At 49.0% G+C, this 27,504-nt stretch overlaps 1 protein-coding gene across 4 annotated transcripts in view; it reads left to right on the top strand.

Annotated features, from left to right (window-relative positions):
* Window positions 1-26,022, top strand: part of PPP1R16A (protein phosphatase 1 regulatory subunit 16A) — a 40,534-nt gene extending 14,512 nt beyond the window's left edge. For 3 of the 4 annotated variants that reach the window (XM_058179096.1, XM_058179098.1, XM_058179097.1), the window contains 9 exons: window positions 9,399-9,469; window positions 11,611-11,756; window positions 18,001-18,104; window positions 19,175-19,299; window positions 19,650-19,775; window positions 19,990-20,065; window positions 22,172-22,301; window positions 23,740-23,887; window positions 24,777-26,022. In XM_058179096.1, the coding sequence (XP_058035079.1) occupies window positions 9,399-9,469; window positions 11,611-11,756; window positions 18,001-18,104; window positions 19,175-19,299; window positions 19,650-19,775; window positions 19,990-20,065; window positions 22,172-22,301; window positions 23,740-23,887; window positions 24,777-25,148 (1,298 nt within the window). In that variant the 3' untranslated portion in view covers window positions 25,149-26,022. The remainder of the gene's footprint in view (window positions 1-9,398; window positions 9,470-11,610; window positions 11,757-18,000; window positions 18,105-19,174; window positions 19,300-19,649; window positions 19,776-19,989; window positions 20,066-22,171; window positions 22,302-23,739; window positions 23,888-24,776) is intronic. The other variant, XM_058179099.1, reaches the window with a different exon arrangement.
* The last annotated feature ends 1,482 nt before the right edge of the window (window positions 26,023-27,504 follow it).

The raw sequence follows: 27,504 nt of genomic DNA, 5'->3' as shown, positions 1-27,504 counted from the left end.
ATCACTGTCAGTTTCTGAGAAAGGATGAGGGGCCTGGTTGGGAGGAGGGCTTCCTCTTGGGGAGGGCTGTTGATGCTGGAGGAAGGGGCTTTGATACCAGCGAAGGAGATTCTTTGAGCTCAGGGTTGAAATGAAGGGTCCTTGGTGCTCTCTGAGCTTGGTGGTTTTCCTGCAGATGTCTCATTACCCAACTACGGTAGGTAACATCATCAGTGCTAGAAGGGAGGGGGTTTGTAGAGAGGAGGAGGAGGAGGAGGACTATAGGGTCCTTGGTGCTCTCTGAGCTTGCCTGTTTTCTCGCAGGTGTTTCATTGCCCAACTAGGTAACATCATCAGTGCTTGGAGGGAGTGGGGTTTGCAAAGAGGAGGAGGAGAAGGGTGGGGAAAAGGAGGAAGAGGAGGAGAACCGTGGAGTCCTTGATGCTCTCTGAGCTTGGCCATTTTCTTGCAGATGTTTCATGACCCAACTAGATAACATCTGATTACTAGGGTGATAACTCTGGAGTGGGATCTAATTATAATCAATTGACTATCTTTTTTTTGTATCCCTTTATATATTGATATATTTCTATACCTTTTATTGAATAGATTCTAATGTATTAATTATTCCCCTCCTCTCTCTGCTTATATACCTATATTTAATTATAAGATACTTTCTCTCTTATAGATTTACAAATTGATTATAGAATTGGTCTTGCTTCTTTGTTCATTATATTTATAGTTATATTCTGCTAAATTGGATTGATTTAAGATATTAATTTAGGATTAACTTAGGATCTTGTATGTTTGATTTTGAATAGATAAAAATAGGCAAAAATAGTGCCGTATATAATAGTTGATTGGTATAATAATGTGGATACTAAACAGATTTTACATTTGATTAGATTACGTTTGCATTCTATTTAGTATATCTTGATAGAGATAAAAGGTAGACCACTCTATAGTATAGGATTAAACACTGTATGGTACGGTGGAATAATTTCTTCCAAGTTCTCAAAATGTCAAACACATCCACAGTTACGAAAGCAACCCCAGGAATAGCCTTCCCTGCGGGACAGAAATCAATAACAGATTTGTCAAGCGCTGAGAAACCAGGATCAGCCCCAACGTTGCAGAGTATACAAACAGCATTAAACACGATTCAGGAAGTAATGATGAAAACCTTGTTAGTCTGTGACTAACAACCATGATGAAATGAAAGAAGACATTAAAACATTGGATGATAAGATGGAAAAGATTCAAGAAACGACAGCAAAAAACGAGCGAAGAATTGAACAGGTAGAGGCAAGAACAGAACAAACTGAAAAGAAGCTGGAAGACACGACGGAGGCTCCATCTGTCTGGGATGGTATCAGCCCTCCTGCCTTGGGCATGGGGCTGGACTAGAAGACCCCTAAAGCCCCTTCGAGCCCTATGAAATTAGGAGAGCCAATTTGTATAGTGGTTAAGGCTCCGGGCTAGAAAGCCAGAGGCTGTGAGTTCAAGTATTGCCTTAGCTGTGAAAGCCAACTGGGTGTCCTTGGCCCAGTCTCTCCCCTTCTCCCTCCCTCCCTCTCTCTTTCTCTCTCCCCTCCCCCCCCAATTCACCTCACAGGGTTGTTGTTGTGGGGAAAATAGGAGGAGGCAGGAGCATTAGGTATGTTTGCCTCATTGAGTTATTCATAAAAATAATAAAAGCAGGGTTTATATATATATATATATAAACAAAGAAAGAAAGATGGAACTACTGCCTTCCTCTTAGGCTGGAGACCATCTTTGCCTTCTGCCTGCGGGGCTCCTCCCTTGGGAACCTTGGGAGATGAAAGCAAACACAACCATCAGGTGGGCAGCAAGAAAGAAAGAAAGAGAAAGAGAGAGAGAGAAAGAGAGAGAGAGAGAGAGAGAGAGAGAGAAGGATGGAGCAGAGACATAATTACAGTTTGCTCAACTTTTAGAGACTTCCCGAAGGAAGCAAGGCAATAATTTCTTTGTGGGGACAAACAAGAGGCCTTTTGTTTTATGTATCTCCCAGAAGTAGGACAGGCAGACGGACATGGAGGTAGGCAGCCTTTTCACGGCCCGTGTTGCAATGTTTAATTCTTTTTCCCCGAGTGGCATCGGGATACAATAGGTAGGTTGTGACCATTACGGTCAGATAATTTTTTTGGGGGGGGGGGTGTCTGCGCTTTTCGTTTTTTAAAAATAGAAATAGGTGCTGTAAGATTATTCTCCATCAATGCTCGGGTCTTCTATATAAATCCTAATTTCTCATAATTTTTCATCTCCCTTTAACAGATTAACAGAGTTGGAAGGGACCTTGTAGGTCATCTAGTCCATTCTCCTGCCCAAGCAGGAGACCCTACACCAAACTGCTGCAGTGTGGCATTTTCGGGAGTTGCGTCCAAGATTTGATCTCTGATCCATCCAGACTCATTTGGTTTGTTAAGTATCAAGTGCTACTTACAACCACAGTTCAGCCCCAAATTTCTGTTGCTAAGTGAGACAGTTGTTAAGCCAGTTTTGCCCTAGTTTACAATCTTTCTTGCAGTTGTTGCTACTAACGCGGTCTTTAAGTGAATCTGGCTTCCCCATTGAGTTTGCTCGTCCGAAGGTCACCAAAAGGGATCACGTGACCCCGGAACACTGCAACCGTCATAAATACGAGCCAGTTGCTGAATTTTGATCCTGTGAGTGTGAAAATTGGTCGTAAGTCACTTTTTTAGTGCCGTTGTAATTTTGAATGGTCACTGAATGAACTATGGTAAGTCGAGGAATACCTGTAATATATTATTTGGAAACCAATAATACATAGAACCATAGAATTCTAGGGCTGGAAGGAACATCAGAGATCTTCTAGAATCTGGTCCAACCCTTCTGCTCAAGGTTGGAGAGCCTATACCATCCCACTCAAATGGCTGTCCAGTCTCTTCTTGAAAACCCTCAATGAAGGAGCATCCACAATTTCTGGAGGCAAGCTGTTCCACCGATTAATTATTCTCATTGTCAGGAAATTTCTCCTTGATTGTAGGATGCTATTATCCATCCATCCATTCATGGTATGCAGTAGTTAGAATGCAGTATTGCAGGCTGACTCTGCCCACTGCTAGGAGTTCGAATGTGATCAACTCAAGGTTAACACTTTCCTAACATTTTTCTGCAAATATCCCAAAGGAAGGGACAACCTGTGTCTGATCTAACCTGCCACCAGTTATAAAAGTATGCTGTATCGTAATCAGCTGGATCTACCTTCCAGAATGACAGAAGAAATGAGCTGGCGTTGGACGGTAGACTAGATTTCATGCCAAAATATCCTATTACATTTTACTAGGTTATATTGGGACAACTTTCATAACTTTGTATAGCATTTCAGCACTTTTGCATACATCCTTCTTAATAGGTAGCATTCCTGACATTTTCATCATTTAATCTGAGTCTTTCGCCTTAGAAAAAAATGACTACAAGAAGAACTAAAAACTAAAAAAACAAATAAAATTGAAAACCCTTTAGTGGTAGTGACGGAAGAAACAAAAGCCAAAATAGACGATGTCTTCCGTAATGCTTGTGGTATTTGAAATAAGCCTAGCATATATTTACAGCAAGCTGAAGCTTGGAGAAAATGAGAGGATTGAAGCAGCCCTTGGCCAGGCTTTTTAGCTCAAGAAAAAGCAGAAGATTTAGTCGCTCAGAGCGAGCGCTGCAAGCAGAAAGCTCTCTCTGTAAGGAAGACAGACAAATAAGAAAGCAAACAAAGTGGAAAAGGGGGGAAAATCCTTTAGGGCAGGGCGGGCAATTAGGGCCTGTCCACAACCCGTGGACTTCGACTCCCAGAATTCCTTGTGGTTCAGAATTTGTAAGTCTCAAAGTATAAAATACAAAATTATAAAGAAAAATGAAAATAGGGGAGGAAAAAGGGAAGGGTGAAAAGTGTAAGAGAGAGTGGGAAAACGAAACGGAAAAGCATGGACTTTCGATTCCTTTTGGTGCAGGGGAATAAGGCAATAACGCAAAACCTCCACTTCTTACTTTTATATAATAATATATACTAGGCCATTTCTGTGGCACCAAACCTATCCAATCAGCAAAACCCAAAATCAAAGCTTCGTTTTTTCTCTCCACCCCAAGCACAAAGTCCAGAAGAGATTTCCAAAATGAAAACAAAATTGTGTTCTTTTCTTGAATCAAAGCAGTCAATTTAGCCCCCTCTGCTAACTCCATCCAATTTTGTAGCCATTCATCCATTGTGGGAATCGACGTGTCCTTCCATTTTTGTACACAAAGTAATCTTGCTCCTTCAACATGTATGACCTCTAAGTTCCAATTTTTTTCCAACGTTCCTTATTAGACCTAAAAGATCGGTCTCTCTATATTCACCTTAAGAATCTTCTGTGTTAGGATATAAATCCTACTCCAATATCCCTTTGTGCAGCTGGCTGCCTGCTGGCTCGGGAATTCTGGGAGTTGAAAATTCACCCGGCTCTCCTCTAGAGGAAGGAGTGGCATTTCATTGGAAGTAATTTAGTTTCTGGATCACGTTTTGGCTTATCTGGATGATAGATGGCTGGCCTTCGTGAGGACTAGTCACGTGTTTGACCGAAGCCAGGACTTTAAACTTAATCCTAGCAGGAGGGGTTGGAGATAATTGAGAAAGGCTTGGGTGTCCTAGAAAGAAGTGGGGGGGGGGAGAGTGTTGCTTTTAAGAGGGTGTGTCCGGGGCATTTGCCCTGCTAAGCTGGCAGAAATGGGCTGGCCTTGGCTGATTTTGAAAGCTAAGGTGGGTCTGGCTTGGCATGTGCCCGAACGGGAGGCCACCAGGAAATGCAAAGGCTTGTAGCCTAGATTCAGCAGTTGAGAAGGCAGTGCAGGTACAATTCGCTTAGCGACCATTCAAAGTTACAGCGGAACTGATGACCGTTTTTCACATGTACGACCATTGCAACAGCCCCACGGTCAAAATTCAGACAATTCAGCAACCGACTCATACTTATGACGGGTCTCAATGTCCCGGGGGCGTCACGTGATCCCCTTTTGTAACCTTATGATAAGCAAAATCCACGGGGAAGCCGGATTCACTCAACAACCACGTTAGTAACTTAACAGCTATGGTGATTCACTTAACAACCGTGGCAAGAAAGATGGTAAAATTGAGCAAAAGACAACTGTCTCGCTTAGCGATGGAGATGTTGGGCTCAGTGGTGGTCGTAAGTGGAGGACTACCTGTGTTGGGAGATCCCCTTCGGTGCTTCTGATCAAGCTGATCACCCACAACTGACCGAAAGTTTTACAAGGGGCCTAAACCACAAACGGAACACCGTGGAGTCTAAAGAAGGGGGGGACCCCTTCTTCCCACCCTCTGATGCAGATCTCCCCAAAAGAGGCTCCCCCCCCCCCGTGGCTGCCTTTCTTGTTCCATATTCATGGTTTCCGTCTTGCTTTCCATGCTACCCTTCGCTGCAAGTCACTAACATTCCTAAATATTCTTTCCAATGTTTTCTTTCTCCCCCAAATCATTTCGTGGCTTTTCTCTCCCCGAAGCCCTCCTACTTTCACTCTTTTTTTTTATTCCAGGTCCCGTTTCCCCCCCTCAAGATTTGCACACTTCCCGCTGCCAAACCTCCCCCACGCCTCCCCTCCCCTCCCCTCGGCTGACTGACATTCGGAACCTCTGATCCTCCTTGTATCGATCTCTGAATCTCTCGGTCTTTCGTCATAAACAATCTAATCTGTCATCTTTTTAGATTTACCTTCTTCATTCCTTTGCTACGGGGACGCATGAATGCGTTCCAATATTCGAAACAAAGGCCTTTCTCTCGGCAGCTTCTCGTCAGGCAGCTTTCCCGTTCCTTCCTTCTTCGGCATCCAAACAGCCTCTTCTGCATTCTTGTCTTTGTCACGTCTATCCAGCCATGTTACTTAGTAAAACAATTCCCCCCCTCAGATCCCGTACACGGACAGCGCAGCACAAGGTTACCCATGGCTGAGAAATCCACTTCCTTGAGGATTTCTAGTTTCATATGCATCCAGCAGAGATGTGGGGCCTCTCTGATGATGTTACCTAGTTGGGTCATGAAAATGTCTGCAAGAAAAAGCAAACCCAGAGAGCACTCAGGACGAGGAAGGGAGGGAGGAAGAAAAGATGGATGGAAGGAAAGGAAGGAGGGAGAAGGAGGGAGGGAGGGAGAAGAAGGAAAGGAAGGAGAGGAAGGAAAGGAAGGAGGGAGAGACGGACTGAGGTAGAGAAAAGGAATGAAAGAGTTAGGAAGGAAGGAAAGATGGGAGGAAGGGAGGGAGGAAGAAAAGATGGATGGAAGGAAAGGAAGGAGGGAGAGGGAGGGAGAAGAAGGAAAGGAAGGAGAGGAAGGAAAGGAGAGAGGAAGGCAAGGAGGGAGAGACGGACTGAGGTAGAGGAAAGGAAGGAAGGAGTTAGGAAGGAAGGAAAGATGGGAGGAATTCCAAATTCCTAGGGCCCTGGGGTTCAGGGGAAGGGGAGCTTGAGCTGGAAGGGACCTCAGAGGTCTTCTAGTCCAACCCCCTGCTCAGGCAGGAAGCCCTATCTCATTTCAGGCAAGGGGCAGTCCAGTCTCTTCTGTGTTGGAGCCCCCACAACTTCTGGAGGCAAGATTAATCATTCGGTTAGGAAATTCCTCCTTAGTTCTAGGTTGCTTCTCTCCTTGATGAGTTTCCATCCATTGCTTCTTGTCCTGCCTTCGGGTGCTTTGGAGAATAGCTTGACTCCCTCTTCTTTGGGGCAGCCCCTCAAATACTGGAATATTACTGTCATGTCACCCCTAATTCCTCTTTTCTCCAGACTAGCCAAACCCAAATTCTGCAGCCGTTTTTCATGTGTTTTAGTCTCCAGGCCTTTGATCATCGTGCACTTCATTTTTCCCCCAACTCTCTGCGTCAGGGGACACCCGCAAGCACCATAAACCATGATAGCTACCTTTGAAGGCCATTAAGAGCCCATCCATAGTGTTCTGCCTACAAAGACCACCGACTTCCCTGTTCTGTGTCAGGAAGGGTCCTGGGGCTTCCTGGGAAGGACCTTTTTTAAACATAACCTTGAAAAGGAAAAACGTAGACCCGCAAGGGTGGAAGGGGACCTCAGAGGTCTTTCACTGTAAAGCAGAAGGGGGAAAAATGGAAATGAAAAAAGAATAACACCTGCAGGCGGTCCCAGGCTTACAACGGTTCACGTAGTGAACGTTCCACTTCACGAGAGCCCTGAAAAAAGTGATTAGAACCGTTTTTCACGCTTCAGACCGTCTCCGTGGTCAGGTGATCTAAATTCAGATGCTTGGCACCTGACTCGAATTTAGGACCATTGCTTTGTCCCAGGGTCACGTGATCCCCTTTGGTGACCTTCTAATGGGGAAAGTCAATGGGGAAGCCAGATTCACTCAACAACAGGGTTATTCACTTAACAACTGCAGTGATTCACTTAGCAACAATGGCAAAAAAAATGAGCCAAAATTCACTTAACAAATGTCTCATTTAGCAACTCACTTAACTATCTCACTTAGGAACAGAAACCTCCGAACCTTTCGTCGCGAGCTTAAAACACACTTATTCATTTGCGCAGGACTGGATCAGTTTTTAAATTTATATTGGTTTTAAATGGGTTTTTATTATTTATATTGCTTTTTAATTCGGCTTTGTAGAATAAGTTTTTTAAATGTGGTTTTAGTGTGTATTTATATGTCTTTTACTTGCCTGTGAACCGCCCTGAGTCCCTCGGGAGATAGGGCGGTATATAAATGTGATTAATAAATAAATAAATAAATAAATAAATAAAACGTTTGGCTCAACGTTTGGCAGGACTGGCTTAGATTTTAAATTTATAGGGGTTTTAAATTGGTTTTAATATTTATATTTCTATTTTTAATAATTGGGCATTAGAATAAGTTTTTTAATGATCATTTTAATTTGTATATAAATGTTTTATATGCCTGTGAACCGCCCTGAGTCCTTCGGGAGATAGGGCGGTATACAAATATGAATAATAAATAAATAAAATAAATAAATAAATAAATAAAATAAATAAAATTGTGGTCATGAATCAAGGACTACCTGAATTTGGAAGAGTGACTTGAGATTATGGAATGTCAACCCCTATTTCCACAGGCAGAATCTGGCAGTCTCCTCACCTTTCCTTGCAGGATTTCAGGATTTCTCACCTGCTGCCCGTTGCGGGAGCCGCAGAGGTGCCTTAGTGGTCAAAATTGGAGGTTTTTGTGAACTCCAGGCTCCCTGCTGTTCCTCCTCCTCCACGCCCTGGGCTGTTACTTCCTTGGCAAAATGTCTCCGTTTGTTGAGGGTTGAACAGTCCCACGTGTGGTGTCTATGAGATTAGGCCTTGGCCTGTTTGTTCAGTTTCTCCGTTGAATGCAGGCTAAGCTCTTGGCTTCCTTCCCTGTCACTCTTGGCCTTCCACCTGTGAGTCCTAGCTGACTCCACCCAACCCGGAGCTCCAGGAAGTTTCGGCCAAGCCTGCCTCGGCCTCTGATGGTGGCTCCTCGCAATGAAGGCAGCCTTCAGGAGGTCTCTGAGTCAAGGTCAGGGCTGGGCAGGTATGGCCCCATTATGACAAGCCTTAAAAGGGCCACACTTGCCCACCCCTGGTCTAGGTGAAAGTTTGGTTTGAGACACTCTTGGGGTTTAACAAAATAACAGAGTTGGAAGGGACCTTGGAGATCTTCTAGTCTAGTCCAGTCCCCTGCTCTGCCAAGAAACCGTATATCATTTCACACAAGCAGCTGTCCAGTCTCTTCTTGAAAACCTCCAGCGATGGAGCACTTCTGGTGGCAAGCTGTTCCACTGGCTAATTGTCCTCACTGCCTAACAGTTTCTTCTTAATTCCAGGTTGCTTCTCTCCTGGATTAGTTTCCACCCATTGCTTCTTGTCCTGCCTTCTTTGGTGCTTTGGAGAATAGGTTGACCCCCCTCTTCTTCGTGGCAACCCCTGAGATATTGGAGCACGGCTATCATGTCCCCCCTCAATCCTTCTTTTCATTAACCTAAACATACCTAATTCCTGCAACCGTTCATTTGTATGTTCTAGCCTCCAGTCCCCTCATCATCCTTGTTGCTCTTGTCTGCACTCTTTCTAGAGTCTCAGCATCTTTTTTACATCGTGGCGACCAAAACTGGATGTAGCATTCCACGTGTGGCCTTACCAAGGCATTATAAAGTGGTATTAACCCTTCAGGTGATCTTGATTCTATCCCTATCCCCTAGCCCCCGAGCTGTGGGCCCAAATTGTTCACCCTCTTGTGCACTACACATAGGGATCTGCTGAGTAATTGCCTTGTTTAGATTGAACCATAACAGGCTGGTTGTATTTTGGCATCTTTGGAGCCAAAATCCCCCCCACCCCCCACCCCCAAACTCCTGGCCTGAGAGAGATATTTTTCTTTTTACAGTTCACTTTCTCCTTAAGAACGGCATCAGCCCCGACCTGAGCAACGAGGATGGACTGACCGCATTGCACCAGGTGAGCCCAGGGTTTCTCGCCGGCTGCCCTACATTCTCCCACCTCCTGGGCCAGGTGTCAGGTGTTTTGCTCTACGTGGAAGACCCCCCCCATCACATACACACACACACACACACACACACACACACACATATACATAAGCCAGGGCTGGGAAGTGGCTCACCAGGCTAATGCAGCCTGTTATTAACACACAGCTGCCTGCAATTACAATTACTGCAGGCTCTTTGAAAGACAATACGCAAGAAAGATACTTAAAGGAATGGAAAAAATGGATTAACTATATTCAACGTAGATATCAGACTAAGAGTTATCAGACTGTTTTTGAATGATTATGATGTATTATTTTTGATTGCTTTTGGGGGAAGTTAGGAATTGATGATTGTAGGGGTATAATTAAGTTGGGACGAAATTTTTTTAGCATATGTTTGTTTTATTTTTAACTATACCTTGCGAAGGAGGAGGGGAAAGGAAATTTTTGTAAAACTTTTTGAATAAAAAAAAAACACAAAAAACAATTACTGCAGGTTCAAGTCCCACCAGGCCCAAGGTTGACTCAGCCTTCCATCCTTTATAAGGTAGGTAAAATGAGGACCCAGATTGTTGGGGGGGGGGCAATAAGTTGACTTTGTATATAAATATACAAATGGATGAAGACTATTGCTTGACATAGTGTAAGCCGCCCTGAGTCTTCGGAGAAGGGCGGGATATAAATGCAAATAATAAAAAAAAAAGCCCTCACAGCTTCCCACGGGCTCCTCCCTTGCTGGTGGCGCTGCTGTCCTCTCCACCAGGGCCCCATCACACCTGGTGCCAGCCAGATCGGCCTGGAGATCCAGAGGGCCCCTGATGGGGGAGGCTGCATCCTCAGCTACCTTCAGGGCCGGGTTGGGGGGGGCGGTTTCTCAGGAATGAGATGCAAGAGGGGATCTCACTTAACAAGTCTCTTGCTCAGCAGTGGACATTTTGGGCTCTTTTGTGGTCCTGAGTCACTCTGTCTTGAATGCTGGGTCCTCCTGGACATCTCTAGCCATGACCTCCTCATCCCTCGACCGTTCTTTTCCCTCTGTCCTTCCCCTCACACTTCTCTTTTAATAACTTTATGAGACACAGAGTGGTGCGGTGGCCTAGAGATGGAGCTCTCACCTCACCATCAGGAGGCCGTGAGTTCGATCCTAGGTAGAGGCAGATATTTCTCTCTCTGGGCACAGTGAGAATATATCTGCTGAACAAAACTCCGCATTGGTGACAGGAAGGACATCCGGCCAGTAAACACTGTGCTAGCTCCATTCAGTTGCCCAGACTCCACCCTGCAAGGGGACCGTTAAATGATGATGATGATGATGATGATGATGAATTCTATGGGGAGACACGTTGTGGGTCTCTTCTTGGTGATGCAGAGGTGACCTTGAGAGGAGGGAGCTGCTGCTGCTGCTCTCTACAGGCGGAGAGGCCTCCATCCGTGGGATGGACCTAAATCCCACCTTTTTTTAAGTGCCGGTTTTATCTTTTCCCTTCACTCTTTCTGTTGTGGATTGTAAACCTTTTCACAGTTCTGCAGCTGTGTTGAGTAAATACACAAAGTGTCACTGAGTGTAAAGTTCACTATCCAGAAGGGCCTAGTTCCGTCTTTCTTCAACGCCATTTTCAGACCATGAGGTAATCTTCACCATTGAGCCCAAAATTCCTGTTGCTAAGCAAGTCGGTTGTTAAGTGAGTTTTGCCCCATTTTACGACCATCATTGTTAAATGAATCACTGCAGCAGTTAAGCTAGGAACATGGCTGTTAAGTGAATCTGGATTCCCCGTTGGCTTGGCTTGTCTGAAGGTCACAAAAGGGAATCGTATGAACCGTCATAAATACGAGTCAGTTGCCAAGCCTCTAAACTCTGATCACATGACCATGGGGATGCTGCAACGGTCGTAAGTTTGAAAACTGGTCACTTTTTTCAGTTGTAACTTTGAACAGTGACTAAACAAATGTTTGTAATTCGAGGGCTACCTGCAATGGGAAGCCAGCAAGAGGCTTAGTGGGGCTCACCTTCCGGCCCTCGGAGACCTCCTGTCCAAGCCAACAGACAAGCCCTTCCGGAGCCCCTGCCTGCCCCCCTCATGTGCCTCTGCTCTTCCTCTCCCCTTCCCAGTGCTGCATTGACGACTATGGGGTGATGGTGGAGCTGCTGCTGGAAGCCGGGGCCAATGCGAACGCCTGCGACAGCGAACTCTGGACCCCCCTGCACGCGGCCGCCACCTGTGGGCACCTGCACTTGGTGGAGCTGCTCATCCAGAGGTACGAGGGGCTCCTTGGAAAGCGGAGCAAAGCCCACCAGCTGGGGCTTGTGGCTGCTGGTGGGGGTGGGGGTGTCTTTGGGGGTCTCCGCTAGCTGTGGTGGGGCTCAGGCTGGCTTGGCCCCAGAGGGCCCCCAGGGTGGCCAGGGGCTGCGTGTGAGAGTCAGAAATACGTTGGTGGCTTAGGGGTCATTTCAGCAATTGGAAGGATTTTGTAAATAATATAAACTTAGTTTGTTTTTCAGCCTGTGAACAATTCCCTTCCTCTCCCACATTCAGGAAATATTTCTGTTTATTTGCTGCTTTTATTATCTTTATGGATAACTCGAGGTGACTAACATATCTAACATTCCTCCCTCTTCCTATTTTTCCCACAACAACAATCCTGTGAGGTGAGGTGAGACAGAGGGACTGCCCCAAGATCACCCAGCTGGCTTTTATGATTAAGGTGGGACTAGAATTCACAGTCACCTGGTGATTGGCCCAAGGTCACCCAGTTGGCTTTCATACCTAAGGTGGGACTAGAACTCACCATCTCCTGCTGTCTAGCTGATGAGTTACCTCCTTGATTCATTTCCATCCGTTGCTTCTTGTCCTGCCCTCTGGTGCATTGGAGAAGAGATTGACTCCCTTCCTCCTCTCTGTGGCAGCCCCTCAAATATTGGAAGACTACTATCTTGTCTCCCCTGGTCCTTCTCTTCTCTTCACTAGACTAGCCAGGCCCGGTTCGTGCAACCGTTCATCGCATGTTTTAGCCTCCAGTCCCCTCATCATCCTGGTTGTTCTTCTCTGCACTTTTTCTAGAGTTTCAAGATCATTTTCTCTATTGTGGTGACCAAAACTGGATGCAGGATTCTAGGTGTGGTCCTACCAAGGCCTTATAAAGTGGTACTAACAGTTCACGTGATCCTGATTCTATCCCCACCCCCTCGCTCAGTGCTGGGCCCGAATTGCTCATCCTCCTCTTGTGCACCACAAGTCGGGATCTGCTGAGTAATTGCCCTGCCTAGACTGTAACAGACTGGCTGTATTTTTATTTATTTATTTTATTTATTTATTTGATTTTTATACCGCCCTTCTCCCGAAGGACTCAGGGCGGTGTACAGGCAAAAATAAAACAGATAATACAATATACAATTTAAAAAGCAGATTAAAAAACTTATTTTAAAATTAGCCTGATAGGTTAAAATATACTAGACTAAAAAACCCCATTTAAAATTAATTAATAAAATTTAAAATTAATAAAATTCAATTCAAGCCAGCCCCGCGCGAATGAAAAGATGTGTCTTCAGTTCGCGACGGAATGTCCGAAGGTCAGGTATTTGGCGTAAACCCGGGGGAAGCTCGTTCCAGAGTGTGGGAGCCCCCACAGAGAAGGCCCTTCCCCTGGGGGCCGCCAGCCGACATTGTTTGGCGGACGGCACCCTGAGAAGTCCCTCTCTGTGAGAGCGTACGGGTCGGTGGGAGGCATGTGGTAACAGCAGGCGGTCCCGTAAGTACCCAGGCCCTAAGCCATGGAGCGCTTTAAAGGTCATAACCAACACTTTAAAGTGCACTCGAAAGGCCACAGGTAGCCAGTGCAGTCTGCGCAGGAGCGGTGTTACGTGGGAGCTACGCGTAGCTCCCTCTATCACCCGCGCAGCTGCATTCTGGACTAGCTGAAGCCTCCGAGTGCACTTCAAGGGGAGCCCCATGTAGAGAGCATTACAATAATCCAAGCGAGAGGTAACGAGCGCATGAGTGACTGTGCACAAGGCATCCCGATCAAGAAAGGGGCGCAACTGCCGAACCAGGCGAACCTGGTGGAAGGCCCTCCTGGAGACGGCCGTCAAATGATCTTCAAACGACAGCCGATCATCCAGGAGGACACCTAAGTTGCGCACCCTATCCTTTGGGGCCAGTAACTCGCCTCCAACAGTCAGCCGCGGCTGCAGCTGACTGAATCGGGATGCCGGCATCCACAGCCACTCCGTCTTGGAGGGATTAAGCTTGAGCCTGTTTCTCCCCATCCAGACCCGTACGGCTTCCAAACACCGGGACAGCACTTCAACAACTTCATTGGGGTGGCCCGGGGTGGAAAAGTACAGCTGAGTGTCATCAGCGTACTGCTGGTATCTCACCCCGAAGCCACTGATGATCTCACCCAACGGCTTCATGTAGATGTTGAACAGCAGGGGCGAGAGAATCGACCCCTGCGGTACCCCACAAGTGAGGCACCTCGCGGTCGACCTCTGCCCCCCTGTCAACACCGTCTGCGACCGGTCGGAGAGATAGGAGGAGAACCACCGGTACACGGTGCCTCCCACTCCCAATCCCCCCAACCGGCGCAGCAAGATACCATGGTCGATGGTATCAAAAGCCGCTGAGAGGTCTAATAGGACCAGGGCAGAGGAGTACCCCCTGTCCCTGGCCCTCCAGAGATCATCCACCAATGCGACCAAAGCTGTCTCCGTGCTGTATCCGGGTCGGAAGCCGGACTGGAACGGGTCTAGATAGACATCTTCATCCAGGTATTGGGGTAGCTGTCGCGCCACAGCACTCTCTACAACCTTCGCAACAAAGCGAAGGTTGGAGACTGGACGATAATTACCCAAAATAGCTGGGTCCAGGGAGGGCTTCTTGAGGAGGGGTCTCACCACCGCCTCTTTCAAGGCGGCAGGGAAAACCCCTTCCAACAGAGAAGCGTTGATAATCCTCTGGAGCCAGCCTCGTGTCACCTCCTGAGTGGCCAGTACCATCCAGGAAGGGCACGGGTCCAGTAAACATGTCGTGGCGTGAAGCCTCCCCAACAACCTGTCCACGTCCTCGGGAGCCACAGGGTCAAACTCATCCCAAACAGACTCGACAAGACGTGCCTCCTCTCCCTCGCTTGGATCATCCCAATTTCGGTCCAGACCATCCCGGAGCTGAGCGATTTTATCGTATAGATAACCACTAAACTCCTCGGCTCGTCCCTGCAAAGGGTCATCCCGCACCTCCTGGTGAAGGAGGGAGCGGGTCACCCGAAACAGGGCGGCCGGGCGGTTATCTGCCGACGCAATGAGGGTGGAGGCGTAGGAGCGCCTCGCCTCCCTCATTGCCACTAGGTAGGTCCTAGAATAGGACCTAACTAGTGTCCGATCAGCTTCGGAACGACTGGACCTCCAGGTGCTCTCTAGGCGTCTTCTCCGGCGTTTCATCTCCCTCAGCCCCTCGGAGAACCAAGGGGCCGGACGAGATCTGCGCCGGGTCAGAGGCCGCAAAGGCGCGACACGGTCCAAGGCCCCAGCCGCGGCCTGTTCCCAGGCCACGACTAGTTCCTCAGTCGTGCCGTGGGCCAGATCCTCAGGGAATGGCCCAAGCTCCGTCAGGAACCTCTCGGGGTCCATCAGGCGCCTGGGACGGAACCAACGTATAGGTTCCGTCTCCCTGCGATGGTGAGTGGCGGTACGGAAGTCTAGGCGAAGGAGATAATGATCGGACCATGACATTGGTTCTGTTACTAAATCATCTAATTCCAGATCATTTAACCACTGTCCAGAGATATAAATCAGATCCAGCGTGCCTCCCCCCATGTGCGTAGGGCCATCATTTATTCGAATCAGGTCCAAGGCCATCATGGAAGCCTGGAACTCCCGAGCTGCCGTCGATAACAAGCCAGCCGATGGCAGGTTGAAATCCCCCATGACTATAAGTCTGGGGGTCTCAACTGCCACAGCGGCAAGTACCTCCAACAGCTCAGGCAGGGCTGTGGTCACGCAGCAAGGAGCCAGGTACGCGATCAACAAGCCCAACTGATTCCTATGGCCCCACCGCACATAGAGGGATTCACAGCCGGCAATCTGAGGAACAGTGGCCTCCCTCGGCTCTAGATCTTCCTTAATGACAACCCCCACCCCCCCACCCCTACCTTGGGCCCTCGGCTGATGAAATGCTCGGAAACCTGGAGGGCACATCTCAACAATGGGAAACCCCCCCTCTGGGCCCAACCAGGTCTCCGTAATGCCCATGAGGTCCGCGGACTCCCCCTGAATAAGATCGCAGATCAGGGGAGCCTTATTAGCCACGGACTGGGCATTACATAACATCAGCCGAAGATCCAAGCTCTGAGGATCATGGCCGCCCGAGGAACGGGTAGGGACTGGGGGACTGGGGGGCCGGAGCACGTGATCGCTTTAAGACATCGAACACGTGCTCCCAACTCTCGATACGGCCCCCCACCCGCCATATCTGCCTCTCCCACTTACCGTACAGATCGAACCACCCTCTAGTCCTGGAACAAGCCCTCCCCCCCTGCCTTCAGACCAGATGGAGTAGTGCCGCGAACTGACATGGATCCCTCCCCGACGGGTTCTCATCCCCACCCGTCAAATCCCTCCCCCCCCCCCCCTCCCACCCCGAACCCGTCAGTTCCCACCCTCCCCTTAAAATTCCCATTAAAACTCCCCTTAAAAAACCGATTAAAACAGTTAATTAAAAATCCCCTGAGTCTCCTATTTTTGGCATGCCACCTCTCGGGGTTCCAAAACCCGTCCTCAAGATGGGCCCTCGATAATGTGGAGGGCCAAACCCGCGAGAGAGGGGAATCTCGCAGGGCAAGAAGGTCGGCCGCTGTAAATGTTCGCATAACAATAATCTGGTAAACCAAAGGGTTGCGTCCACAAATATGTCATATCATAGAAATCACGAGAAATGGTGGAAAAGCAGTCCTGGTCGGTCAAGTTGTTCAAAAAGATGGTGTAGTACACGGGACAGAAATCAGCTGAAAGGAATCCTCGACGACAAAAGAGGTAGACAACGGCCCAAGTGATGGAGGAAGGGCCAGATGATTCAATGTTTATGTGAAGGTTTTGGCATTTGGTTCCTCAAATATTGTGGTCTAATATAGAAATTGGAGATAAATCCAGTGTAGACGCAGGTGTCACATCTCGTCCCCAAATCTAAGCTTGTGGCGGGACACCCTGCGAACTCTCCCACTGGGCCACGGCCAAAAGGGCAGCCCCCAGAAATTCCCGTGTCTTTTCCTGCGAGCTCCTAATTCAGGGGTCTTCGACCTTGGCAACTTTAAGCCTGGTGGACTTCAACTCCCAGAATTCCCCAGCCAGCTTTGATTTGCTGGCTGAGGAATTCTGGGAGTTGAAGTCCACCAGGCTTAAAGTTGCCAAGGTTGGAGAGCCCTGTCTTAATTGGCTACGAGGAAGAGGTGGCCGGTGGTCGTCAGGCACTGGTGGGGGATCCTGGAGGAAGGAAGGGGCAGCCTTATACCTTAGCGCATTACAGGTAATCCTAATTCATTTAGTGACCGTTGAAACTTACGACGGCACTGCAAAAAGTGACTTGGGACCGATTTTCGCTCTGACGACCATTGCGGCGTCCCCACGGTCATGTAATCAAAATCCTGCTGCTTGTCAACTGATTCATATTTATGACGGTCGCAGTGTCACGTGATCCCCATATGCGCGACTTTCCGCTAAGCGAAATCAATGGGCACGCCAGCTTCGCTTAACGACTGCGTTACTAACTGAATATGTGCAGCGATTCACTTAGCAACCGTGTCCGGAAAGGTTGTGACACGGGGCAAGACTCACTCAAAAGCTGTCTCGCTTAGTGACAGAAATGTTGGGCTCCATTGTGATCGTAAGTCGAGGACTACTTGTACTGCATTATTTTAATACTGGAAATATGCAGTTTTGTTATCTTTGTTGCAGTCTTTACATTGCAGTCTTTATGTCGCGATGTGAGAAGCCTGCGACGGTGCCCGACGGGCTTCTTTTTTTATTTATTTATTTATTTATTGCTTCAATTTCTATACCGCCCTTCTCCCAAAGGACTCAGGGCGGGTTACAGCCAAAGTAAAGACAGTTAGTACAATTTTTAGGACCACTTTAAAAGGAATGATTTTTAAAGAAATGATCCCGTCGGTCTGCAGGGCGAGGCCTCTCCTTCCTCTCCGCTTGTCCCCTGCTGTCTCCTGTGCGTTGGCAAAGCCGCCGGCAGAGGGCAGGGCCGTCCCAGCCCCTCTTCCTCAACCGTCCTGGGGTCCCCGTAGAGGGAGAGACGAGGTGCCCCCTTGACTGGGAGGGAGCGAAGGGAGGCGGAAACCCAATCGCCTGCCTGCCAGCCATCCAGCTGAGCCAGTTTTGCCAGCTCCAGAGACCAAAATAGCTCCCGGGAATCTGATACTCTCGGATGCCCCCCTGTCCCCCCCCCCCAGCGGCTGGCTGCCAGCTCCACCGCCTCTCTCTCTCCACCCGTTTTTCCTCCAGAGGTGCCAACCTGCTTGCCGTCAACTCGGATGGAAACATGCCGTACGATCTCTGCGAGGATGAACCCACGCTGGACTACCTGGAAGCGGCCATGGCTGACCGAGGTGAGGGGCCTCCCTTGCCTCTGCCAGGGCCTCCTGGAGCCTCCCTCTGTCCCGCTCTCTGACCGGGCGTCTTGTTGGCACAGCTGCTCCTGGCTGAGGAGGCTCTAGCTTGCCCGACATGTGGCTTCCTCTCTTCCTTCCCTCATCTCAGCTTGCTTTGGGGTGGGGCACGGCATCCTTCCATGCCAGGGCTGGGCAGTCTACAGGGAGGGGTGGAAGCAGCGGTCCTTTGGCAGCACCCCGACTCTGGAGAGACCCCTAAAAATGAAGAAGAAACCCAGGGATCCTTGGTGCTCCCTGAGCTGGTGGTTTCCTGGCAGACGTTTCATGACCCAATTAGGTAACATCATCAGTGCTGGTAGAGAGTGAGGATTCTCTTACTTTTTGTATGTAAACTGACTAGTTTATCTACTCACTAGTATATACAAATAAGAGCAAACCCCTCTCCCCCCCAGCACTGATGATGTTCCCTAATTTGGATAACGAAACATCTGAAAGAAAACCGCTCAGTTCAGAGAGCACGAAAAACCCCACAGTCGTTCTCCTCTCCGCAAACCTCACTCCCTTAAGCACTGAAGATGTTACCTAGTTGGGTAATGAAATGCCTGCAAGGAGACCACAAAGCTCAGAGAACACCTGGGACCCCACTGTCCTCCTCCTCCTCCCTCCTCCCTTGTCCTCCCCATTCCTCCTAGCACTAATAATGTTACCTAGTTGGGTAATGCAACATTTGCAAGGAGACATCCAAGCTCAGAGAGCATCAAGGACTTCACAGTCCTCCTCCTATTCTTCTTCCTCCTCCTCTCCTCAGACCCCACTCCCTTCCAGCACTGATTATACGACCTAGCTGGGTCATGCAACGTCTACAAGAAAACCACCAAGCCTTGAGAGCACCAAGGACCCCCTCATTTCAACCCTGAGCCACCCATATTCTCCTTTATTGGAAGAAGAAGCGCCTTAAACTGAGGAGGGCGCCTCTTCTGAGCCTGAACCGGATCTGCATCAAAACCTCCTACCTTATTTGGCTGCTGCCCCCCTTCCTGACCCTCAGCTGCTCTTCCCCTCCTCAGAGATCACTCAGGCCACCATTGAGGAGGCTCGCTCAGCCCTGGAGGGCACCATGGTGAAGGACATCCACCGGCTGGTGAAGGAAGGAGTCAATCTGGACACCCCTCTGGACCACAAGGCCACCCTGGTGAGGGGAATCTGGGACCCTGGGGTGACTTGGGGGATGGAGAAGTCCTCCTGAATCCTCCTTCCTTCCATCCATCCCTCTTTCCTTCCTCCCATTCTCCTCCCTCCCTCCTCCTCCTTTCTTTCCTCCCTCCTGTGCTTTCCTTCCTTCTGAGATGGCCGCAGGAGCAGGAGAGAAGCTGGCCCGGGCGCTGGTGGCTCTTCCTTGCCCAGGCCAGTGGGACTCGGTCCGGCTCAGCTTAGCCTTACGAGGCCCCCCGTGTGGCTCAGGTGAGGCTCAGCCACTTGCCTGCCTGCCCTGCACGTCCCACTCTTCCCAAAGGACCAGGCTCCCCTTTTCCTGCCCCACAGCTGCACATCGCTTCAGCCAACGGCTACTTGGAAGCTGCGGAGCTCTTGATAGAACATCAGGCCAGCCTGAGCGCCAAGGACGAGGACGGCTGGCAGCCTCTTCATGCTGCCGCTTGCTGGGGCCAGGTGAGTGCCGCTACCTCCCCACGGGGCCCTTCAGGCGGGGTGCCTTCCCAGCTGTGCCCTCACAGGACCAAGCCACCTGAGGGGCCTCTTTCTTACCCAGGCAATGGTGGGTCAGGGGGAACCAACCCGGGCCCTGAATTCCCAGAGGTTGGCTCTCCCCTTCACGCCCGGCCTGGGGCCTCCCTCCCCTCAACCCTTCTTCTGTGGCTGACAGGTCCACTTGGTGGAGCTACTGGTGGCCCACGGAGCAGATCTCAACGGGAAGTCGGTGTTGGAGGAGAGCCCGCTGGGTGAGCAAGAGGAGCTGGAGGGAGGGTCAGGGGAGGATGGGGACGGCCTCAGGTGCCCCCTGCGCAGGCCAGGCCTGGGCTGTTAACCCTGCAGGGCTCCCGCGTCTAGAATGAGGACCCTCCTTCGGCTAATGCAGCTGTGGGGCAGAAGGGAAAACACCCAGAGAAGAAGGTATTAGTAGCTCAGGGTCCAGCTGGGGAGCCCCGGGTGGTCTCTGGGCTTGGTGGTCTCCTTGCAGACGTTTCCTGACCTATCTAGGGAACATCACCAGTGCTGGGAGGGAGCAAGGCTTGCTCTCTCTTTATATATATATGTAGGTCCTTGGCTATTCGGATTCTCTCCCGCGTAAAATTGGAAGTGTCTTGGCGACGTTTCGACGAAGTCTCATTCGTCATCTTCAGGCTTCAGCTTCGTGCTTCTGGGAGCACGAAGACCTATATATATATAGGTCTTTGGTTATTCGGGTTTTCTCCCGCGTCAAATTGGAAGTTTCTTGGCGACGTTGGCATCAAATTAGAAGTGTCTTGGCGATGTTGGAAGTGTCTTGGTGCCAAGACACTTCCAATTTTACGCGGGAGAAAACCCGAATAACCAAAGACCTACATACAAACACCCGCGAAAACCACAGAAAACAAATATATATATATATATATATATATATATATATATATAGGTCTTTGGTTATTCGGGTTTTCTCCGTGTTGAGTGTCTTGGCGACGTTTCGATCACACACTGCTCCCAGAAGCATGAAGCTGAAGCATGAAGATGACGAATGAGACTTCGTCGAAACGTCGCCAAGACACTTCCAATTTTACGCGGGAGAAAACCTGAATAACCAAAGACTTACATACAAACACCCGCGAAAACCTCACAAAACAAATATATATATACTTTAAAGTCACAGGACACGATATTGACTTTAAAAAGACCAGAACTATCGCCAAAACTGAACACTTTAACAACAGAATAATCAGAGAAGCCATTGAGATAGAAAAACGCCCACACAGCATGAACAAACGAGATGACACCTCCCGCCTACCAGACATTGCTCCCAGAAGCACGAAGCTGAAGCCTGAAGATGACGAATGAGACTTCGTCGAAACGTCGCCAAGACACTTCCAATTTTACACGGGAGAAAACCCGAACAACCAAAGACCTATATATATATATATATATATATATATATATATATATATATATATATATATATATATATATATATATATATAAATAAAATCTCTTTATATAACAAATAAATAAATATATATATATATATAAAATCTCTTTTATATAACCAGAGAGCCAATCCCACTCCCTTGTAACACTGAGGATGTTACCTAGTTGGGTCATGAAACGTCTTCAAGAAAACAACCAGGCTCAGAGAGCACCAGGGACCCCACAAAAGGGAAAACCCATTGCAATGAGCACCATTTGCTCCCCTGCTTCAGAAGAAGGTCCTGGAGAAAACTTTTGGGGAACAGAAAGGAGGAAGATTGGAACTGAGTTTTTTCTGTTGCCTGTTGTGGTTGCTTGTATTGAACCACTGATTTTAACACACACATGCACCTCCCCCCCAGATCTTTCTACAGTTGGGGAGACAAGGGAAAAGGGTGACCGAGTTCCCCCAATCTGCCCTAGCCAGGCCCTTTAACATTACTTAAAACACATTTATTCATCTGCGCAGGACTGGATTAGATTTTAAATTTATATTGGTTTTAAATGGGTTTTATTATTTATATTGTTTTTTAATAATTCGGCCTTGTAGAATAAGTTTTTTAATTGTTATTTTAGTCTGTATTTATATGTGCTTTTTACTTGCCTGTGAACCGCCCTGAGTCCCTTGGGAGATAGGGCGGTATATAAATGTGATTAATAAATAAATAAATAAATAAATATTACTCACTGCATTCACACGTGTTTAGCCTAATTTGTGTCGACCTGGGTTTCGTGGATTGAGGGAAGCCAGCTGGTTTGGGCAGTTTGCAGTTTGTGGAAATCTAGAAAACGGGTGAAATGTTCAGAGAGAGCTGTTCTCGTGTAGGGGCCCTTCGGGTGCGAAGAGGCTTTGGGGCGGGACTGAGGCTGCTTCTCTCTCCCCCTGCCAGATGTCTGTGCGAATGAAGACGTGCGGGCCAAACTTCTGGAGCTGAAGCACAAGCAGGATGCCATCACGAAATCCCAGGACAAGCAGAAGTCCCTGCTGCAGCGCCGGACGTCCAGTGCCGGCAGCCGAGGGTGGGTGTTGAGGTCCGCGGGCAGCCTGCGGAGCTGGCAGCCGAATCGGACAGTGAGGAGGTTGGGGAGGAACGTGGGCCAGTCCTGGAGTCTGGGGAAGGCTCAGATGAGCGCTCTGCGTCGGAGGCAGAGAGGGAGCCAGGGCCATCTGGGAGTTATGTGCTGCCTCCGGAGCCTGACATCAGCGAGGCACAAGAACAGTGTGAGCCTGTTCCCAGTGTGCGCATGCGCAGAGCTGCCAGAAGGCAAGAACAATTAAGGAAAAGCCAACTCGGGAGTAAGGCTTGGAGTTGTTTGGCCCCTCCCATAAAACATAAAAGAGGAGCAAACGGACGTGAGCCTTTGCAGGAAGCAATTAGTTCCTTCTGGTCCGTTTGACTAATTGGCAGTTAGTTCTCTGGCAGCGTTTCAAGGGAGATAAAACGTCTCTGTCAACTAAAGCAGACATTTGTCAGAATCTTCACAGACTGCTTGTGAATCATTACATCTCAGTAGAAGAGGTTTTTGGGGACTGAAATTGGGATTTATGCTTTCTCAGGAAACCTAGGTCAGAACAGTGGGCTCCAGGGGCCGGTTTCCGGGGGTGCAGACTGGGTTTGGCCAGAGCAAGTGGGCAGGGAGAGGAGGAGGAGGAGGAGGAGGAAGAGGAAGTAGATGACAACAACTGGGGATCTTGGTGCTCTCTGAGCTGGGTGGTTTTTTTGCAGACGTTTCATGACCCAACTAGGTAGCATCATCAGGGCTGGCAGGCAGTGGAGTTTGCAGAGGGAAGGAAGGAAGGAAGGAAGGAAGGAAGGAAGGAAGGAAGGAAGGAAGGAAGGAAGGAAGGAAGGAAGGCAGGCAGGAAGGCAGGCAGGAAAGACTGACTGATTGTGGGGTCCCTGGTGCTCTCTGAGCTGGGTGGTTTTCTTGCAGATGTTTCATGACCCAACTAGGTAGCATCATCAGGGCTGGCTGGCAGTGGGATTTGCAGAGGGAAGGAAGGAAGGAAGGAAGGAAGGAAGGAAGGAAGGAAGGAAGGAAGGCAGGCAGGCAGGAAAGACTGACTGATTGTGGGGTCCCTGGTGCTCTCTGAGCTGGGTGGTTTTCTTGCAGATGTTTCATGACCCAACTAGGTAGCATCATCAGGGCTGGCAGGCAGTGGGGTTTGCAGAGGGAAGGAAGGAAGGAAGGAAGGAAGGAAGGAAGGAAGGAAGGAAGGAAGGAAGGAAGGAAGGAAGGAAGGAAGGAAGGCAGGAAAGACTGACTGATTGTGGGGTCCCTGGTGCTCTCTGAGCTGGGTGGTTTTCTTGCAGATGTTTCATGACCCAAACTAGATAGCATCATCAGTGCGAGAAGGGGGGAGAGAGGGAGGAGGAGGATGAAGAGGATTGGGGAGGAGCAAGGCCCCTGGGGGGGACTCTCAACTAAGCCTTGTTCTATTCCCCCCCCCCACCAGGAAAGTAGTGAGGCGGGTCAGCCTGACCCAGCGCACCCACCTCTACCGGAAGGAGCATGCCAAGGAGGCCATTGTGTGGCAACGGCGGCAGAGCGACGGAGAGCTGGAGGACGAGGACGGACAGGCCGACGGGCAGCTGCGAGTCCAGGTGGGAGTCCGAGACGGAGGGGAGAGGGCAGCTGCCCCAAGACCCAGCCCTTCCCTGCTCCCCTCCCCTCCCCCTCCCTCCTTTTCTCCCCCCCCTCCCCCCGATTCAGACGGGGGCATTTCAGGCGAGGGCTTCTGGCCAGCATCTCCCTCCCGGGGTCTTGACTGACCCATCAACGTAGTCCTTGAGTTACGACCACAATTCAGCCCAGAGTTCACACTGCTAAGTGAAGCATTTGTGAAGTGGACTTTGAGCCATTTTGTGACCTTTCTTGCCACGGTTGTTAAGTGAATCTTGCTTCCCCCTTGCCTCGGCTCGTCAGAAGGTCGCAAAAGGGGATCGTGTGACCCTGGGACGCTGTGACCGTCATAAGTGCATCACAGTTGCCAAGCCTCTGAAGTTTGATCACGTGACCCCGGAGACGTTGCGACAAGGGTTGTGGGTGTGAAAAACGGTCCAAGTCTCTTTTTCAGCGCCGTTGCAACCTTGGATGGTCACTAAATGAACTGTTGTAAGTCCAGGACTACCTGTAGTTTCCATTGGCTTGAAATCCCACCACGTCCTCTCCGGATTCCCCCCTGGCCCTGCAAAGGCCCTTCCCTGGAATTTCTGGCCCTCAGTGCAAAAGATGCTCACCTTCCACAAAACACGGAAACTTGACACTTTTCTGGTGGGGAAGCGATGGCAGAGCAGAGGGGGCTCCCTTCGTGTCTGGCCCCAGCCTCTATGCCCGCCTCTCCTTTTCCTCCTAAGCTGAGCCTGCAACCTGTTCCCACTTTCTACAGGGGGGGCTGACCCCCAGCCTCAGAGGCTGGCCTTCTTCAATGCCTGCAGTCAGCACAGGATTGTGTGTTTATGGCATTCAGCTTTCCTCTCTGCATCCCGGCAGGACCCCGAAGTGGAAGCAGGAGGGCCAGAGGAGCGCAACGGCACGGCCCCCCCTCACCCCTTCTACCCCAAGCGGCCGGACCGCGCCTCTTCCTACCAGCTGGCTGCCCAGGAGGACCCGGCATCCGGCCTCAGCAAGGAGAAGGCCCACCACACCTTAGCGGACCTCAAGCGCCAGCGGGCAGCGGCCAAACTGCAGCGGCCCCACACAGAAGAGCTCCCGCCCAGCACCGGCCAGGCCCCTCCGCCCCCCCAGGCAGAGCCCAACGCCGTGTACTTTACAGCAGCCAGCGGAGACCCTCCCCTCCTCAAGTTGACTGCTCCGGCTGAAGAGAGGCCGGCCCAGAAGAGGCGATGCTGCCGGCTGATGTGAGCAGTCCACTCCTCTCGGGCGGGCCGGTATCCCTGGTGCTGGGTCTGGTCAAGAGGGTCATGTGGCAGCCCCCAGCTGTCTGCACCCGGGGGGTGGAATCCCGCCTGCCTTGCCGGAAGAGCCCGGCCCCTGGCGAATCAGAACTGTCTAGGTGTGGAGATCTCAGGGAGGGCTGAATGCCCCACTCAATGGAGTAGCAGAGTTGAAAGGGGCCTTGGAGGCCAACCCCCCGCTCAAGTGCTGCGGACAAATGGCTCAGGGTGCAGCTTTGCTTGGCGTCTGGGCACCGAGGCCCAGCAGGGTGATGATGCCCAGGAGGCATCGGCTGGGAGTGCCAGGCAGAGATGCCCTTCTCTCTGACTGTGTTCCAGTTCACTTTCTTCGGCTGCAGGACGAGCTGAAAGGAGGCCAGCCCAGGTCTGCCCCGTGGCAACGGAGGACTGGCTTCCGTCAGTTCCAGCTGCAAAACCCCTGGGGATCCTTGGATGGCAGCAGCGAGCCAGTCGTCTTCCTTTCTTTGGCTCCCCTTTGGTGACTGAGTGCCTTTGGCAACCCAGAGTCGGTGGCCCTAAGCCCAGGGCTATTGCCCTGGCAACTCCCCAGGCTCCTTCCGCAGCAGGCAAGGGCCAGCTGGAAGGCAGTGGGGAAGCCTTGGGGGATCGGAGGGGGGAGGAGCTGGCAGGCCTTTGGGCAGCTTTCCCAGCCTTCAAATGGCCTCTGAATTGATATCAGGGTGAACTGAGCTTTGGGGAGATGCTCACCTCTTTCCCTTTGTGCCCAAGGGCAGGGGTGTGTGTGTGTGTGTACGCGCATGTGTGTGTGAGAGAGAGAATGAATATCATAGAATCTTTTTTTTTTTTTTTTATTCAAAAAGTTTTACAAAATTTTTCCCCTTTCCCCCCTCCTCCCCTCCTTCGCAACCCCTCCCCCGACTTCCCAGAACGAGCACAAGGTATAGTTAAAAATAAAACAAACATATGCTAAAAATTTTCGTCCCAACTTAATTATACCCTACAATCATCAATTCCTAACTTCCCCAAAAGCAATCAAAATAATACATCATAATCATTCAAAACAGTCTGATAACTCTTAGTCTGATATCTACGTTGAATATAGTCAATCCATTTTTCCATTCCTTTAAGTATCTTTCTTGCGTATTGTCTTTCAAAAGGCTGATATCTTCGCCATCTCAGCCAAATTGGCAACTTTCAATATCCATTCTTCTATTGTTGGTACTTCTTTTTCTTCCAATATTGTCCTATTAGTAATCTTGCTGCAGTTATTAGATTTAAAATCAATTTAGTCTCAATTACTGTACAATCCGTAATAATTCCCAACAAGAAAAATTGCGGCAGGAACTTTATCTTCTTTTCAGAACATTTTGTAAAATCCACCAAATTTTTATCCAAAAGGCCTTTATGTCCTTACAAGTCCACCAAATGTGAAAATATGTAGCGTCATCACAATTACATCTCCAACATTTTGCTTGCATTTCTGGATACATACACGATAATTTTTTAGGATCTAGATGCCATCTATAAAACATTTTATAAAAGTTTTCCCTCAGATTCTGTGCCTGCGTGAATTTAACATTTCTAACTCAAAATTTTTCCCACGTTTCCAATAATACTGGCTCCTGAAAATTTTGTGCCCACTTTATCATACAGTCCTTTACCAAGTCCCTTTCAGAATCTATTTCAAGTAACACATTATACAATCTCTTTATATGCTCCTGAGACTGATTTCTAATTTGCTTTACCAAATTTCCTTCGTTCTGCTCTATACCAATTTTCTGATCTCCCTTCCATCTAGCACGTAATTGCTCATATTGAAACCAAGTATAATTTTCCTTCCTCTCTTAATACCTGCAGAGATTTTAACTGCAAATTACCTCTTTCAGTATACAAAAGATCTTTATATGTAATCATTTCCTGATTCTGTTCTATGTTTATATTTTCTACTGTATGTCTAGGACTTGCCCATATAGGAACCTTATAATTTAGTTTATAAGAGTATTTTTCCAAACACATGAAGGGCATTTCTTAGCACATGATTTTTAAAAGCCTTATCCACTTTTTTGTCATAAATTAAATATGCATGCCATCCATATAGCAAATCATAACCTTCTATATTCAAAATTCTGTCCTCTGTTAAATTAAACCAGTCACTTATTGCAGAGAGAACAGCTGCTTCATAATATAATTTAAAATTAGGCATTTTTAAACCTCCCCTTTCCCGAGAATCTTGAATTATTTTCATTTTAACCCTAGCTTTTTTACCTTCCCATATAAATTTGTTAATTCCCTTCTGCCATTCCTCAAGATTCTTATCTTTCTTAATTATTGGTATCATCTGA

Source organism: Ahaetulla prasina, chromosome 3 (assembly GCF_028640845.1).
Source record: "Ahaetulla prasina isolate Xishuangbanna chromosome 3, ASM2864084v1, whole genome shotgun sequence".
NCBI lineage: Eukaryota > Metazoa > Chordata > Lepidosauria > Squamata > Colubridae > Ahaetulla > Ahaetulla prasina.
Note: the sequence above shows the minus strand (reverse complement) of the source record. Positions and strands in the feature narration are given on the sequence as shown.